Source organism: Oncorhynchus mykiss, chromosome 15, assembly GCF_013265735.2.
Source record: "Oncorhynchus mykiss isolate Arlee chromosome 15, USDA_OmykA_1.1, whole genome shotgun sequence".
Classification (NCBI taxonomy): Eukaryota; Metazoa; Chordata; class Actinopteri; order Salmoniformes; family Salmonidae; genus Oncorhynchus; species Oncorhynchus mykiss.
Window position 1 is genome coordinate 505,947 of NC_048579.1, and position 18,852 is coordinate 524,798.

The window sequence follows — 18,852 nt, forward strand, 5'->3', positions numbered from 1 at the left end:
AGAGGCATTGAAGGAAATCTGCACTCACAGGGCCCCTGAGCCTGTAGGGAGGTGACTTGAATAGGTATGTGACTGAAGGAGTATGATGGTTTTATTTGTATGTATCAAAAAAATAGTGATATTTTTGTCTTTTGAATTTAGGTTTTTCCCCCTTTCGTATATTGGATATTTTTTTCTATAGTTTCTATAGTCTATAGTATACAACCCATACAGTAGGTGGCGGCCTGCATCTTTAATAATTGTTTGCGGAAGTCAATAATACCATAGAAGAAGCAGAAGACGGATGGATGATATCAGAGATATTAGAAAAGGAAGAGAAAAGAATAACAGCAAGCTTTAATAAATTAGCAAAAATGTTAAACTAAAAGTCAGGGTATGAGTCAAAATATCCCTGACTATTTTCCTCGAAAGTACATGTCACGAATTCAAAGCTATACGATATTACAGAAAACACGTTCATTATCATTTTGTATGTATTTTTTTTATTAATAACAAATCAATACATAAACGCACATGAGGGAACACAAGCATACATAGATTACAAACAATAGACAATCGAGCTAGGGGGTACAATATCACATTACAATTACACAAGGACCTTAAGGGACATGCATATACTTACAATTCTAACAGCTTTTTTGTTAGCATAGCATTTAACCGTCTTAAAATACAGTAAAATACAATTTTTGTAGGGTACGAAAATGTGGTTTTCTGTTTGTAAATTTACATTTGTATATGCAATTTGGCCAAAAGAGTAATTAAATTAATTACATAATTATTCCGCTTATTTCTATTGTATGTAAAGAATCCAAACAGTACGTCTCTCCACAATAGTGTAACATCTTCATACATGTGTTCAATTATAAACCTATTGATGTCTTGCCACAGTTTTCTTACATGCATACAATGCCAAAAAAGATCAAAAACACGTTCATTATCTCACAACTTGGAAAATATTTGTAACGTTGTACTTCTTGATCACGTAATTCATGTTGTTTTTTTAGCTGACACCCATTCGCTCATTGAAGGAGTGATCGCCCTGTCCCGGAATGCACCGCGTATCTTGACGCATGGGCAAGTGGGTAATGTGTTTTAGTAGAATGCAATGCAGTTTCCGGGACTACAGAGGCAGTGTTTGAAGTTTACGCGGGCAAATCTTTTTTTGTGTCAACAACGTCTTCGGCCTTGTAAACATCGATATATATTTTTCACGAAATAAGGATACGTGTATATGTTAACTTGATGGCAAGTTTAGTTTCAGCGTGCAAATAAAACACTCCTTTTTCACTAACTGGGAGAAATGGCGGTCGGGCTGTACTATGCTAGCTAGACCGATTTATTATCACGCTAACGGGCTAAATACATTTGGCTACACGGACAGAAATGGACTCCAAATACCCAAATCTGGTAGCTATTTATTTTCGCTAAGTAATGACAAGCTACATTTGGCTAGCAAACTAACATTACAGAAAAAATTGCCATATGCACTGAAAAACTAGCTAACGTAAATTACTTTAGTTAGCTAACTTGCTAACAACGTTAACTATCCCAGCTGATAATCATGACTACAAAATGTCAATCTCTTCACAGATGAGACCTCAGAAGAAGCGCCGGTACTTCTCCATTAAAACGAGGTAAGAAACTATTCTAGGTAACTAGGTATAGAGAAATGGTAATGGCGCATTTTTGTAGGTATTAACTCTGCCTTGGTTCGTTCGTTGGACAAAGCCTATGAGGAAAATGTGTTTTTGGAAAAACGCCGAAAATAAGGTCTGTCAAGTTGTTGTTATACGTTTGGTTCTATGCATCTTAAATCAGATAAATTATAAACTCAAAGTTACGTTATGTAATAATTAAACAAATCAAAGGCTTCGTAATCCAAAGGTAATGTTAACTGTGCGATCATAGCAGTCAGAATAACACGTATAAAATGTCCTAAATTTGTGTTAATTTGGAGGCGAAAGAAACACCAGTTTAGGGGAGGTGATGGCTAGCGGAGTAGACTACTTGAAAAAGGAGAACTGCACACTAGGAGCTCAGATGCAATAATTGAATAACCTAATAACCAACAAGCTGTCTTCATCAGGGTATGATGACAAACTCTACCCATCACTAGTTTTTATAGTGTCAAAACACACACAAGTGTCTAATCATGGTGGGATGTGGCCTGATATCATTGGTTAATTCTCAGATATAAGAAGAACATACAAACACATGAATGGATAGCATACGATAATAGATACAATTTGGATACATAGGCCTGCAAACATTTACAATGAATAGCAAAATCACAATAATCACAAGAATGGCTTCAGGTCAAAGTCTACATTGAGACCGACGGGAGCAAGGATCTTTAAATTAAAGATCCAGACAGCCTCTTGTTTTAACAATAAATTGTCGAGGTCAACCCCCTCTCCTAGGGAGGGTGACATGTTCGATGCTGATATAACGTAGGGACGAAATCGAGTGGTTCGCTTCCAAAAAGTGGGCCGCAACTAAATTGTGTTTTTGCACCTAATGGTGCATCCCTTGATGTTATGCAAAGAGGCACTGAGTTTGAAGGTAGGCCTTGAAATACATCCACAGGAACACCTCCAGTTGACTCAAATAATGTCAATTAACCTATCAGAAGCTTCTAAAGAAGCTTTAACAAATTCCACTATTTTGGCTCATCCTTATTTTGGCTAGCTTCACATAAGCCTAGCTAGTCTCTTTTAGAATCTAAGCGTGAAATACTTACTCTCGTCTCTAACATGTAGGCTCAGCAGTCCAGAACAGTCCTATTACAAGTCAGTCTTTATTTACTTTACTATGTACACAGAGTACCAGTACAGAGTCAATGTTACAGGGGTATGTGTTATTTGAGGTAGATACAATACCAATTAAAAGTTTGGACACACCTACTCATTCAAGGGATTTTCTTTCTTTTTACTATTTTCTACATTGTAGAATAATAGTGAAGACATCAATACTATCAAGTTACACATATGGAATCATGTAGTAACCAAAAAAAGTGTTAAACAAATCAAAATATAGCAAAATTAGCCACCCTTTGCCTTGACAGCTTTGCACATGCTTGGCATTCTCTCAACCAGCTTCACCTGTAATGCTTTTCCAACAGTCTTGAAGGAGTTCCCACATATGCTGAGCGCTTGTTGGCTGCTTTTCCTTCACTTTGCGGTCCAACTCATCCCAAACCATCTCAATTGGGTTGAAGTCAGGTTATTGTGGAGGCCAGGTCATCTGATGCAGCACTCCATCACTCTCCTTCTTGGTCAAGTAGCCCTTACACAGCCTGGAGGTGTGTTGGGTCACTGTCCTGTTGAAAAAACAAATGATACTCCCACTAAATGTGAACCAGATGTGATGGTGTATTGTTGCAGAATGCTGTGTTAGCCATGCTGGTTAAGTGCCTTGAATTCTAAATAAATCACTGACAGTGTCACCAGCAAAGCACCATCACACCTGCTCCATGTGTCATGGTAGGAACTACGTGCGGAGATCATCCGTTCACCTACACTACTTCTCACAAAGACATGGCGGTTGGAACCAAAAATCTCACCGGTCTAAATGTCCAATGCTTGTGTTTCTTGGACCAAGTCTCTTCTTCTTATTGGTGTCCTTTAGTAGTGGTTTGCAGCAATTCGACCATGAAGGTTCTGATTCTGATAGCGGGACTTCTTGTAAGTGTCCGGATTAGTGTTTCGCTCCTTGAAAGCGGCAGCTCTTGCCTTTAGCTCAGTGAGGATGTTGCCTGTAATCTATGGCTTCTGGTTAGGATATGTACGTAAGGTCACTGTGGGGACCACGTCGTCGATGCACTTATTAATGAAGCCGTTGACTGGTGTCGTAAACTCCTCAATGTTATCGGATGAATCGCTGAACATATTCCAGTCTGTACTAGCAAAACAGTCCTGTATCTTAGCATCCGCTTCATTGGACCACTTCCTTATTGAGCGGGTCACTTGCACTTCCTGTTTGAGTTTTTGCTTGTAAGCAGGAATCGGGAGGATAGTTATTGTCCGATTTGCCAAAGGGAGGGCAAGGGAGAGTCTTGTATGCGTTTCTGTGTGTGGAGTAAAGGTGATTGAGTTTTGTTGCCTCTAGTTTCACAGGCGACATCCTGGTAATTATGAGTTAAAACAGATTTGTTTCCCTGCATTAAAATCACAGGCCACCGTCTCAGGATTTGCATGTTGTTTGGTTCTGGCCTTATACAGCTCATTGAGTGCGGTCTGGTGGTAAATACAGCTATGTATGTTCTGCAGCTTGTCATGAGGTATTCTTACTCTGGTGAGGAAAAACTTGAGACTTTCTAAACATTAGAGCTCATACTCCAGCTGCTATTAAAGGAACATTCCACCCATAAATTATCATTTGGAATTTGTTTCATTAGGCAATTGTTGACATAGTCCCAAAATGTTTTGCTTGAAAGTAATCAGGTTTTCAAGATATTTAACTTTCAAAATACAGATATCATCACTGTATGATGTATTTTGCATTCTATGATTCAAAATGCATCAAATGATTGCATCAAAAGACACACCCCTCCTCCCTTAGTCTTACCAGAGTCTGGTCGAGACGATGCGTGTAAAAACTAGAAAGATGTATATTATCCATGTCCTTGTTCAGCCACGACTCGGAGAAATAGAATATTACAGTTCTTCAGGTCCCGCTGACGGAATAGTCTCGAGCGGAGCTCGTCCAGTTTCTCTAGTGATTGTATGTTTGCCAATCGAAAGGAGGATAGAGGCAATTTATTTGCTCACCAACGTAGTCTCGCCGGGATCCTTGCTCATTTGCCTCTTGTGCCATCGCTTCCTCGTTCGAGTCCCGGGGATTAGGGCCTGGGCCAGAGTAAGCAGAACGTCCAGAGCTGACGACTCTTTGAAGTAGAAATTGTCATCGAAATTGAGGTTTGTGTTTGCAGTGCTGATGTCCAAAAGCTGTTTTCGGTCAAATATATTTAAATGTTTTGTTTTATGAGACCAACACTTGCACTTAATCAAACCACAGAATGAACATTGTTTCACGCAAGCAGCTGGCAAATTTCACAAGTTCTTTCAGCTGATAATAAGGAAAATTGCTTGGGTCGACTACGTTCGGTTACATTCTACTATTGTTTACAAGTGACACCCTATCGGCGCTGGAAAAAGTTGGGTTAGCAACATTTTCCTGTGGATACCCGATCTCAACCTCCTACCGTCAAAAGGACCAACAGCGCGGACAACCGGTAAAGGAAGTGGAAATATGATCATTTTCAACATTCTGGCTTGCAGAGACTTGCATATTTTTTTTGCCAGACTTCTGGCTGAATTTGCATGGGGTAACCAGTCATCAGGTTGTCATACATTGATTATACTAATGTTAACCATCGTCATAAATACTAGTAAATAAAAACTGCTTTCTATGTTGATGTTCTTCTGTTCTGTCAGCGCATCAACCATGAAGGGAAATGCCGAACTGGACATTGATGACTCCAATACTTGGTTCAAAAACTTGGGTAAGAAATATACTCACTTTAATATTCATCCTCTCACATGTTGTCAATGGAAACGAAGATTCCTGACCAAAGTCACATATAAAGGAGGTGGAGATGGGGGCTCCCGAATGGCGCAGCGGTCTAAGGCACTGCATGTCGTGCTAGAGGTGTCACTACAGACCCTGGATCGAGATTGGGCTGTATCACAACTGACCATGATCGGGAGTCCCATAGGGTGGCGCACAATTGACTCAGCGTTGTCTGGGTTAGGGGAGGGTTTGGCCGGGGTAGGCCATCATTTTAAATAAGAATTTGTTCTTAATAACTGACTTGCCTAGTTAAGTAAATAAATTAACATACAGTTGAAGTCGGAAGTTTACATACACCTTAGCCAAATACATGTGAACTCAGTTTTTCACAATTCCTGTCATCTTAAAAATTCCCTTTCTTTGGTCAGTTAGGATCACCACTTTATTTTAAGAATGTGAAATGTCAGAATAATAGTAGAGAGAAGGATTTATTTCAGCTTTTATTTCTTTCATCACATTCCCAGTTGGTCAGAAGTTTACATACACTCAAAGGTAGGTCTTGAAATAAATCCACAGATACACCTCCAATTGACTCAAATGATGTCAATTAGCGTATCAGAAGCTTCTAAAGCCATGACATCATTTTCTGGAATTTTCCAATCTGTTTAAAGGCTCAGTCAACTTAGTGCATGTAAACTTCTGACCCACTGGAATTGTGATACTGTGAATTATAAGTGAAATAATCTGTCTGCAAACAATTGTTGGAAAAATTACTTGTCATGCACAAAGTAGATGTCCTAACCGACTTGCCAAAACTAAATATGTGGAGTGGTTGAACAACGAGTTTTAATGTCTCCAACCTAAGTGTATGTAAACTTCTGACTTCAACTGTATGTATTATGTTGGGAGGCATTACCCAGTGTTCGACTTGCTCTTTGGAACCCAAGGGGCATGCAGCACATATGTGAAGCTAGCCACAATAATGATTAGCCACATTAGTGGAATTTGTGTTTTGCCTTCAAAATTAAAGTCCCTTATTTAAAGAAATGCAAATGGTTACAAATAGTCATGATCGGTTATGAAAAGCCAACTGACATTTACTCCTGAGGTGCTGACTTGCTACACCCTCGACAACTACTGTGATTATTATTTGACCATGCTGGTCATTTATGAACAGTTGAACATCTTGGCCATGTTCTGTTATAATCTCCACCCGGCACAGCCAGAAGAGGACTGGCCACCCCTCATAGCCTGGTTCCTCTCTAGGTTTCTTCCTAAGTTTTGGCCTTTCTAGGGAGTTTTTCCTAGCCACCGTGCTTCTACACCTGCATTGCTTGCTATTTGGGGTTTTAGGCTGAGTTTCTGTACAGCACTTTGAGATATCAGCTGATGTAAGAAGGGCTATATAAATCAATTTGATTTGATATTTCGGTTGCAATGACGGACTACGTCATTGATTTCTAACAGGTACAATAGGATGGGCAAGTACGACATGGTTCTCCTGGATGCAGTGTTAGCTTTCAAGTTCCTGTCTGTCTAGAAACAGTTGGCTTTGACTGCTTGTACTGTGCTGACTTTTGCATCAATGAAGTCGGGCACTAAAAATAATTTTGGTTGAAATGACGTCTGTCGCGCCAATAACAGATGGAATGCAAGTGAGTGACACAGCATATTACACTGAGCAGCAGAGAAAAGGCACCAACAAGTCACGTTCCCAAGACAACCAGAAGAGGGCGCCATTTCCCAGCACAAATCCACTGGACAAATATGGAAGGAGATCAAAATGTGCTATTTGTCAAAGCACTTAACATTGTGTTAAAGAATGTCCTCATAAAAATGAACAAGTTAAACTAACAGGAAGAGCAGTGTAACATTACACTGTTTTCAAACTAATCTGCTTCTGACACTGAGATCTTTATAGTTGAATCCTTAGGATCTGCTGTGATTGATACTGCATGTACACGGACAGTGTGTGGTGCAAAATGGCTTGATAGCCATGTCAGTGAACTAAATATGAAAGAAGTACAAAATATGATTGGCACACCAAGCAACAGAGCTTTCACATTTGGAGATGGGAGAATCGTCCATTCTACCAAGAGTTAAGAGGTCTGCAAAAATTGGTCAGACCTAGTGTCACATTGAAACAGAGGTGGTCCCTACAGATATCCCCTTACTATTAAGCAAAGCTTCCCTCAAGAAGGCAGGGGCTGTTCTAGACATAGAAAAATACAAGGCAGTGATGTTCAACAACCAGTGACTCTTGAACCAGGCCACTATTGTGTAAACATTTTTGACAAAGACATCACACAAGTGGCAGCTTGAGTAATACAAATACAAACTGTCACACAACTCATTTGTAATGGGGAACTTGAATAATACTTGGGCATTTAATTATGTTGTTGATGTTTTATTTGTCTTTAAAGAAAAGGGGGAGATTGTTAAGTTCATGTTTTAAGTATCCCTATATTTCTGTTATTACGGGGCTATCACTTAGTCAAGAGTGCGCCTGCACGGGAAGTCTTGTTGTTGATGGACCTAGCCTGATGTGCGATGGCTACCTTGTAGTGTGTTCATACGGTTTAGTAAACTTTGGTAAACTGGAACCTTGTCGTTTGTATCATTTTGAATTAACTTGTTATGGCTACAATCCCAATAACGGGATCGATATGACAACTACCAGTGAAAATAGAGGTCGCCAAATTCAAACCACAGAAATCTCATAATTACAATTCCTAAAAGATACATGTGTCATATCATTTTAAAGCTATTCTCGTTGTTAATCCCACCAAAGTGTCCGATTTCAAATAGGCTTTTCAGCGAAAGCACTACAAACGATTATGTTAGGTCTCCACCAAACCACAATAAGCACAGCCATTTTCCAGCGAAATATAGCATTCACAAAAACCAGAAATAAAGATAATTCAAGGTTAGTGATTAATTTTATCTTCATCAGATGACACTCATAGGACTTCATGTTACACAATACATACATGCATGTTTTGTTTGATAAAGTTCATATTTATATATAAAAAATCTGAGTTTACATTGGCTATGTAGATTCACTAGTTCCAAAAACATCAAGTGATTTTGCATAGCCACATTGTTTAAACAGAAATACTCATCATAAATGTAGATGATAATACAAGTTATACACATGGAATCATAGATATACCTCTCCTTAATGCAACCGCTGTGTCAGATTTTTTTTTTAAATTACGGAAAAAGCAACACATGCAATAATCTGAGACGGCGCTCAAAACAGAAGCAAAATTAGCCGCCATGTTGGAGTCAACAGAAACCAGAAAATACACGATAAATGTTTCCTTACCTTTGAGGAACTTCATCAGAATGCAGTCCTAGGAATCCCAGGTCCATAATAAATGCTTGATTTGTTCCAAAATGTCCGTTATTTATGTCCAATTAGCTTTGGTTAGCGCGTTTGGTAAACAATTCCAAAGTCACAAAGCGCGTCCCCTATGACGTGACGAAATGTTAAAAAGTTCTGTAACAGTCAGTAGAAACATGTCAAACAATGTACTGAATCAATATTTAGAATGTTGTTTCCATATATCTTGAATAACGTTCCAACGTTGCAGCAATTCAACCATGAAGGCCTGATTCACAGTCGCCTCTGAACAGTTGCTGTTGAGATGTTTGCTACTTGAACTCTAAAGAATTGATTTGGGCTGCAATTTCTGTGGCTGGTAACTCCTAAATTAACTTATCCTCTGCAGCAGAGGTAACTCTGGGTCTTCCTTTTCTGTGGCGGTCCTCATGAGAGCCAGTTTCATCATAGCGATTTATGGTTTTTGCAAATGCACTTCAAGAAACTTTCAATGTTCTTGACATTTTCCGTATTGACTGACCTTCATGTCTTAAAGTAATGATGGTCTGTCGTTTCTCTTTGCTTATTTGAGCTGTTCTTGCCATAATATGGACTTGGTCTTTTACCAAATAGGGCTATCTTCTGTATACCCCCTTTCCTTGTCACAAGATAACTGATTGGCTCAAACACACAAGGGTTTGAACCTTTTTTTCAATTTTCTCCTAAAATGACATACCACAATCTATATACATTTTCTTGCTACCATTTGAAAAGAAACATTTTGATGTTTGTGGAAATGTGAAATTAATGTAGGAGAATATAACGCATTAGATCTGGTAAAAGATAATACAATGGAAAAAAACATGTTTTAAAAATGTTTTTTGTATCGTCTTTGAAATGGAAGAGAAAGGCCGTAATGTATTATTCCAGGTTAGGTGCAATTATGATTTTTGTGTATGTGCAAAGTTTTAGACTGATACAGTGAACATAACCATTGCATTTCTGTTCAAAATGTTGTATCACGTCTGCCCAAATCTGCCTAATTGGTTTGCACAGTGATACATTTTCATTGATTCATAAATCTCCTCAAACAATAGCATGGTATTATTTCACTGTAATAGCTACTGTAAACTGGACAGTGCAGGGAGATTAACACGAATTGAAGCTTTCTGCCCATATCAGATATGTCTATGTCCTGGGAAAGTTTCTTGTTTCTTACAACCTCAGGCTAATCACATTAGCCTATGTTATCTCACTCATAACGCGGGGGGGAACACCGCGTAGAGGTTTTTAAGAAGGAAAGAGAAATTCCACCATCGAACCATTAACAAGGCACACCTGTTTATTTAAATGCATTCCAGGTGACTACCTCATAAAGCTGGTTGAGAGTGCCAAGATTGCACAAAGTGTGGCTATTTGAAGAATCTGAAATATAAAATAGATTTTTATTTGTTTAACACTTTTGGTTACTACATTAGTTATTTCGTAGTTCACTATTATTTCACTACTTCACTATTATTCTCGAATGTAGAAAATAGCTCAAATAAAGAACACCTCCTCATTCAAGGGGTTTTCTAAAACTTTTGACCGATAGTGTAAAACTCTTATTTTGTGTTTTTTTTTTTCATGGAATTGAATATCTTACACTACATGACCAAAAGTATGTGGACACCTGCTCGTCAAACATATTATGCCAAAATCATGGGCAATAATATGGATAAACCATTTCTGTGCTTCCAACTTTGTGCCAACAGTTTGGGGAAGACCCTTTCCTGTTTCAGCATTACAATGCCCCTGTGCACAAAGCAAGATCCATACAGAAATGGTTTGTTGAGATCGGTGTGGAAGAACTTGCCTGGCCTGCACAGAGCCTTGACCTCAACCCCACCGAACACCTTCGTGATGAGTTTGTGAAGTCGACTGCAAACCAGGTCTAATCGCCCAGCATCCGTGCCCGACCTCACTAATGCTCATGTGGCTGAATGGAAACAAGTCCCCGTTCCAACATCTAGTGGGAAGACTTCCCAGAAGAGTGGAGGCTGTCATAGCAGCCGAGGGACCAACTCCATATTAATGCCCATGATTTTGGAATGAGATGTTTGACAAGCAGGTGTCCACATACTTTTGGACATGTAGTGTATGTTTAATCCTTTATCGTGGTTGATGTCTTGATGGATTTGTCTAAAATCGGGTGACGTAAAACAACTTTTCGGTCCTTGCATTTATGGCAGTGTAGGTTGTTGTTATGTCCAGGAATTGTGTACAGATCCATGCGACATTATCATGCTGAAACATGAGGTGATGGTGGTGGATGAATGGCACCACAAGGGGCCTCAGAATCTCATCATGCTGAAACATGAGGTGATGGATGAATGGAACCACAATGGTTCTCAGGATTTCATCATGCTGAAACATGAGGTGATGGTGGTGGATGAATGGCACCACAATGGGCCTCAGGATCTCACCATGCTGAAACATGAGGTGATGGATGAATGGCACCACAATGGACCTCAGGATCTCATCATGGTTTTTCTGTGCATTCAAATTGCTATTGATAAAATGTGATTTGTGTTCATTGTCTGTAGCGTATTCATATACCCATAACCCCACCGCCACCATGGGGCACTATGGTCACAACATTGACATCAGCAAACCGCTAGCCCACACAATGCCATACATGCTATGCTGTCTAGTGATGCAACCTCTCTTACCACTCAGTGCCTGGGCCTACCTCCACTGTACCCGCACCCCACCATACCCCTGTCTGCACATTACGGCCTGAATCTATTCTACCACACCCAGAAATCTGCTCCTTTGATTCTTCGTGCCCAACGCTCTCGACGACCAGTTTTGATAGCCTTTAGCTGTACACTCATCCTACTCCTCCTCTGTTCCTCGAGTGATGTGGAGGTTAACCCAGGCCCTGCGTGTCCCCAGGAACTCTCATTTGTTGACTTCTGTGATCGAAAAAGCCTTGGTTTCATGCATGTTAACCACTGCACTGAGGCTAGGTAACACGGTCACCACCGATAAATCCATGATAATCGAAAATGTCAATAAGCATAATTTATCTACGGCTGGCCATGCCTTCTTCCTGGCTACTCCAACCCTGGCCAACAGCTCCGCTTCCCCCCCGCAGCTACTCACCTGAGCCTCCCTAGCTTCTCCTTCACCCAAATCCAGATAGCAGATGTTCTGAAAGAGCTGCAAAACCTGGACCCGTACAAATCAGCTGGGCTAGACAATCTGGACCCTCTCTTTCTAAAACTATCCGCCGCCATTGTTGCAACCCCTACTACCAGCCTTTTCAACCTCTCTTTCGTATAGTCCGAGATCCCTCTTCAAAGGGGGTGACACTCTATACCCAAACTGCTATAGACTTATATCTATCCTGCCCTGCCTCTCTAAAGTCTTCGAAAGCCCAGTTAATAAACAGATCACTGACCATTTCGAATCCCACCGTACCGGTTCACCTAAGCCACGCTCAATGTACTAAACAATATCAGAACCGCCATCAATAAACGACAGTACTGTGCAGCCGTCTTCATAGACCTGGCAAAGGCTTTTGACTGTCAATCACCGTATTCTTATCGGCAGACTCCATAGCCTATGTTTCTCTAATGACTGCCTCGCCTGGTTCACCAGCTACTTTGCAGACAGTTCAATGTGTCAAATCTGCGGGCCTGTTGTCCAGACCTCTGGCTGTTTCTATGGGGAGTACCACAGGGTTAAATTCTCGGGCCGAGTCTTTTCTCTGTATATATTAATGATATCGCTCTTGCTGCGGGTGATTCCCTGATCCACCTCTATGCAGCCGACACCATTCTGTATACATCTGGCCCTTCTTTGGACACTGTGTTAACTAACCTCCAAACGAGCTTCAATGCCTAACAACATTCCTTCCGTGGCCTCTAACTTCTCTTAAACGCTAGCAAAAACAAATGCATGCTTTTCAACTGTTCGCTGCCTGCACCCGCCCGCCCGACTAGCATCACTACTCTGGACGGTTCTGACCTAGAATACGTGGACAACTACAAATACCTAGGTGTCTGGCTAGACTGTAAACTCTCCTTCCAGACTCTACAAAATAGCTACCAATACTCTTCTCAGCAAATTGTATGTAGTCTTATCACAGTGCCATCCGTTTTGTTACCGAAGCGCCTTACACCATCCACCACTGCGACCTGTATGCTCTAGTCGGCTGGCCCTTGCTACATATTTGTCGCCAGACCCACTGGCTCCAGGTCATCTATAAATCTATGCTAGGTAAAGCTCCGCCTTATCTCAGCTCACTGGTCACGATAACAACACCCACCCGTAGTACGCGCTCCAGCAGGTATATCTCACTGGTCGTCCCCAAAGCCAGCACCTCCTTTGGCCGCCTTTCCTTCCAGTTCTTTGCTGCCAGTGACTGGAACGAATTGCAAAAATCGCTGAAGTTGGAGACTTACATTTCCCTCATTAACTTTAAACATCAGTTAACCGATCGCTGCAGCTGTACATCTGTAAATAACCCACCCAATCTACCTACCTTATCCCCATATTGTTTTTATTTACTTTGCTGCTCTTTTGCACACCAGTATCACTACTTCAAATCAAATGTATTTATATATCAAAGTGCTGTACAGAATACCAGCCTAAATACCCAAACAGCAAGCAATGCAGGTGTAGAAGCACGGTGGCTAGGAAAAACTCCCTAGAAAGGCCAAATCCTAGGAAGAAACCTAGAGAGGAACCACGCTATGAGAGGTGGCCAGTCCTCTTCTGGCTGTGCCGGGTGGAGATTATAACAGAACATGGCCAAGATGTTCATAAATGACTAGCATGGTCAAATAATAATCACAGTAAACCGGTCAGGGTTCCATAGCCGCAGGCAGAACAGTTGAAACTGGAGCAGCAGCACGGCCAGGTGGACTGGGGACAACAAGGAGTCAAATCAGTTTTCTTGATCTTCTGATCTTGTGTGAAGATAATGTTCTATACACTGATCTTTACAGGAAGTCCACTGATCGTAACAGTTTGTTGAGGGCTGATAGTTGTCACCCACTTCCCTTGAAAAATAGTTTGCCCTACAGCCAATTCTGTCAAATCAAAAGAATAATCAGATTTCGATAGAAATATGGCTGAGACGCAAAGAAAGTTCAAGGAGAGGGGTTACAAAAATGATCAGATTAATATTGCCATTGAAGATTCTAAACTAAACATGACCCTTTTCAAGGTCAGTCTCGCAAAAAGACGCATTCTTGTGTTCTAACTATTCAAAGTGTTTTGAACAAATTAAGGGAATTGTTCACAAACATTGGCACATTCTAAAATCTGATTATAGTCTCAGTAATGTGTTTTCGAACCTTCCCTTGGTCGTATTCTCACTGGGCAGAAATCTCAGAGACCAATTGGTACACTCTGATTTACCACCCCAAGATATTCCTGAACCATGTCTATTTGCACCCCTACTGGATGGAAATTACAAATGTAATGGCTGTGCTCAATGCAATGGCACTTATAAATGTAGATCCTTCAAACACCCACAAACAGGGAAACAGATCCCAATTAAAGGTGCTATTACGTGTTCCACTAAGGCAGTTATTTATCTTATAACTTGTCCTTGTGGTAAAAATTGTGGGTAATACAAAGCGCAAATTAAAAGTACGTATCTCAGAGCATCGTAGCACCATTAGGTGTAAAAACTTGACTTATCCAGTTGCGGCCCACTTTTTGGAGGCAGGCCACTGGATTACGTCTCTGCGTTTATATTGGCATCGAACATGTCACCCTCCCTAGGAGAGGGGGTGACCTTGATCATTTATTGTCAAAACGAGAGGCTGCCTGGATCTTTAACTTAAAGGCCCTTGCTCCCTTTGGTCTCAACTTAGACTTTGATCTGAAGCCATTCTTGTGATTATTGTGACTTGTGTAGTCAAATGAATCTATGATCATATGCTATCCATTTGTTTGTATGCTGTTCTTTGTATGCCATTTTATTATTTGATAATTAACCAATGATATTAGGCCACTCTTGGCCATGATTACAGACACCTGTGTCTTTTGACACTGTATAAACGAGTCATCCCGCAGTGTTTGTGATTATACCCTGATGAAGACAGCTTGGCTGTCGAAACGTTGGTAATTACATTTTTGCATCTGAGCTCCTAGAGTGGGAGGCTTATTTAAAAAAAAAAAAATGTTTTAATTTTTTTATAAGTTTTCTACTCCGCTAGCCAGCACCTCGCCTAAATAGGTGTGCATTTATTTTTCTTCCAGACAACAAGGGGTCATCATGCCAGGTAGTCCTGAGGCATGATCCTAGGGTTCAAGTCCCCCGAGAGAAAGAAAGAGATAATTAAAGAGAGCATACTTAAATTCACACAGGACACCGGATAAGACAGGAGAAACACTCCAGATATAACAGACTGACCCTAGCCCCCCAACACATAAACTACCTACAAACCATCATCTGCTCATCTATCACTCCAGTGTTAATCTGCTAAATTGTAATTACTTTGCTACTATGTCCTATTTATTGCCTTACCACCTCACGCCATTTGCACACACTGTATAGACTTTCTTTTTTTCCCTATTGTGTTATTGACTGTACACTTGTCTGTTCCATGTGTAACTCTGTGTTGTTGTTTGGGTTGCACTGCTTTGCTTTATCTTGGCCAGGTCGCAGTTGTAAATGAGAACTTGTTCTCAACTGGCCACCTGGTTAAATAAAGGTGTTCTCAACTGGCCTACCTGGTTAAATAAAGGTGTTCTCAACTGGCCTACCTGGTTAAATAAAGGTGTTCTCAACTGGCCTACCTGGTTAAATAAAGGTGTTCTCAACTGGCCTACCTGGTTAAATAAAGGTGTTCTCAACTAGCCTACCTGGTTAAATAAAGAACTATTTCAAACCAAATATTGTATTATGTTACTGGGTGACTTGAGTCATTTTCTATTAAGGTATATTTACTTTTACTCAAGTATGACAATTGAGTACATGTTCCGTTTATATTTTCTTCCATATTACTGAATGTCACCTCACCTTGATACTTAAATGGATAATGTCATTAGTGTGGTTCTTCAATAATTATGCATAATACTTATTGGATACGTGTTTGGTGATTATTTTTCCACATCTGACCCAGGAAGGAATTTTGAACGACAGTCAAGTGATGAACAGCTGTGGTGACAGCACATGCAATGGAATAGCCAACGTGCTGGAAAAAAGTTGTTGGCGAGGAATGTCCAGAATATAATATTTTGGTGTCTCATTCGTTACGCCGGTGAAGACCATTGTGCCTGGACCCATGTTGGATCTAATATCCCTAGCAAGTTGACCATATGTCGTCAGCTTGATTTACAGTAGAGTCTCATTAGATTTAACAGAGAAAGCATCAAGGTAATGAGTTCTTGTTTTTGTGCCTCAGATTGGACACTGAGTCTTCTGTGTGCAATTGTGTAGGATAGACTATTGCGTAACTCCCAGCTGATCAAATGGTTACCCAGACTATTTGCATTGTTTTACACTGATGCTACTCACTGTTTTATTTTCTATTATCTATGCATAGTCACTTTACCCCTACCTACCTACATGTACATATTACCTCAACTAACCTGTACCCCCGCACATTGACTCCGTACCGGTACCCCCTGTATATAGCCTCATTACTAACCTGTACCCCTGCACATTGACTCCGTACCGGTACCCCCTGTATATAGCCTCATTACTAACCTGTACCCCTGCACATTGACTCCGTACCGGTACCCCCTGTATATAGCCTCATTACTAACCTGTACCCCCGCACATTGACTCCGTACCGGTACCCCCTGTATATAGCCTCATTACTAACCTGTACCCCTGCACATTGACTCCGTACCGGTACCCCCTGTATATAGCCTCATTACTAACCTGTACCCCCGCACATTGACTCCGTACCGGTACCCCCTGTATATAGCCTCATTACTAACCTGTACCCCTCCACATTGACTCCGTACCGGTACCCCCTGTATATAGCCTCATTACTAACCTGTACCCCTGCACATTGACTCCGTACCGGTACCCCCTGTATATAGCCTCATTACTAACCTGTACCCCTGCACATTGACTCCGTACCGGTACCCCCTGTATATAGCCTCCACATTGACTCCGTACCGGTACCCCCTGTATATAGCCTCCACATTGACTCCGTACCGGTACCCCCTGTATATAGCCTCATTACTAACCTGTACCCCCACACATTGACTCCGTACCGGTACCCCCTGTATATAGCCTCATTACTAACCTGTACCCCTGCACATTGACTCCGTACCGGTACCCCCTGTATATAGCCTCATTACTAACCTGTACCCCTGCACATTGACTCCGTACCGGTACCCCCTGTATATAGCCTCCACATTGACTCCGTACCGGTACCCCCTGTATATAGCCTCCACATTGACTCCGTACCGGTACCCCCTGTATATAGCCTCCACGTTGACTCCGTACCGGTACCCCCTGTATATAGCCTCCACATTGACTCCGTACCGGTACCCCCTGTATATAGCCTCCACATTGACTCTGTACCCCCTGTATATAGCCTCCATATTGACTCCGTACCGGTACCCCCTGTATATAGCCTCCACATTGACTCCGTACCGGTACCCCCTGTATATAGCCTCCATATTGACTCCGTACCGGTACCCCCTGTATATAGCCTCCATATTGACTCCGTACCGGTACCCCCTGTATATAGCCTCCACATTGACTCCGTACCGGTACCCCCTGTATATAGCCTCCACATTGACTCCGTACCGGTACCCCCTGTATATAGCCTCCACATTGACTCCGTACCGGTACCCCCTGTATATAGCCTCCATATTGACTCCGTACCGGTACCCCCTGTATATAGCCTCCACATTGACTCCGTACCGGTACCCCCTGTATATAGCCTCCATATTGACTCCGTACCGGTACCCCCTGTATATAGCCTCCATATTGACTCCGTACCGGTACCCCCTGTATATAGCCTCCACATTGACTCCGTACCGGTACCCCCTGTATATAGCCTCCATATTGACTCCGTACCGGTACCCCCTGTATATAGCCTCCATATTGACTCCGTACCGGTACCCCCTGTATATAGCCTCCACATTGACTCCGTACCGGTACCCCCTGTATATAGCCTCCATATTGACTCCGTACCGGTACCCCCTGTATATAGCCTCCATATTGACTCCGTACCGGTACCCCCTGTATATAGCCTCCACATTGACTCCGTACCGGTACCCCCTGTATATAGCCTCCACATTGACTCCGTACCGGTACCCCCTGTATATAGCCTCCACATTGACTCCGTACCGGTACCCCCTGTATATAGCCTCCACATTGACTCCGTACCGGTACCCCCTGTATATAGCCTCCACATTGACTCCGTACCGGTACCCCCTGTATATAGCCTCCATATTGACTCCGTACCGGTACCCCCTGTATATAGCCTCCACATTGACTCCGTACCGGTACCCCCTGTATATAGCCTCCACATTGACTCCGTACCGGTACCCCCTGTATATAGCCTCCACATTGACTCCGCACCGGTAACCCCTGTATATAGCCTCCACATTGACTCCGTACCGGTACCCCCTGTATATAGCCTCCACATTGACTCCGTACCGGTAACCCCTGTATATAGCCTCCACATTGACTCCGCACCGGTAACCCCTGTATATAGCCTCCACATTGACTCCGTACCGGTACCCCCTGTATATAGCCTCCATATTGACTCCGTACCGGTACCCCCTGTATATAGCCTCCACATTGACTCCGTACCGGTACCCCCTGTATATAGCCTCCACATTGACTCCGTACCGGTACCCCCTGTATATAGCCTCCACATTGACTCCGTACCGGTACCCCCTGTATATAGCCTCCACATTGACTCCGTACCGGTACCCCCTGTATATAGCCTCCACATTGACTCCGTACCGGTAACCCCTGTATATAGCCTCCACATTGACTCCGTACCGGTACCCCCTGTATATAGCCTCCACATTGACTC

General features: G+C 42.0%; 1 protein-coding gene across 4 annotated transcripts in view; it reads left to right on the forward strand.

Annotated features, from left to right (window-relative positions):
* The first annotated feature begins 1,053 nt into the window (after window positions 1–1,053).
* The window catches only part of si:ch211-161h7.4 (protein piccolo), a 48,019-nt gene continuing 30,220 nt past the window's right edge, over window positions 1,054–18,852 (forward strand). For 2 of the 4 annotated variants that reach the window (XM_036945619.1, XM_036945620.1), the window contains exons 1-3: window positions 1,056–1,407; window positions 1,591–1,634; window positions 5,436–5,503. In XM_036945619.1, the coding sequence (XP_036801514.1) occupies window positions 1,384–1,407; window positions 1,591–1,634; window positions 5,436–5,503 (136 nt within the window). In that variant the 5' untranslated portion in view covers window positions 1,056–1,383. Of the gene's footprint in view, window positions 1,408–1,590; window positions 1,635–5,435; window positions 5,504–18,852 lie in introns of all 4 variants that reach the window. The other 2 variants (XM_036945621.1, XM_036945622.1) reach the window with 2 other exon arrangements.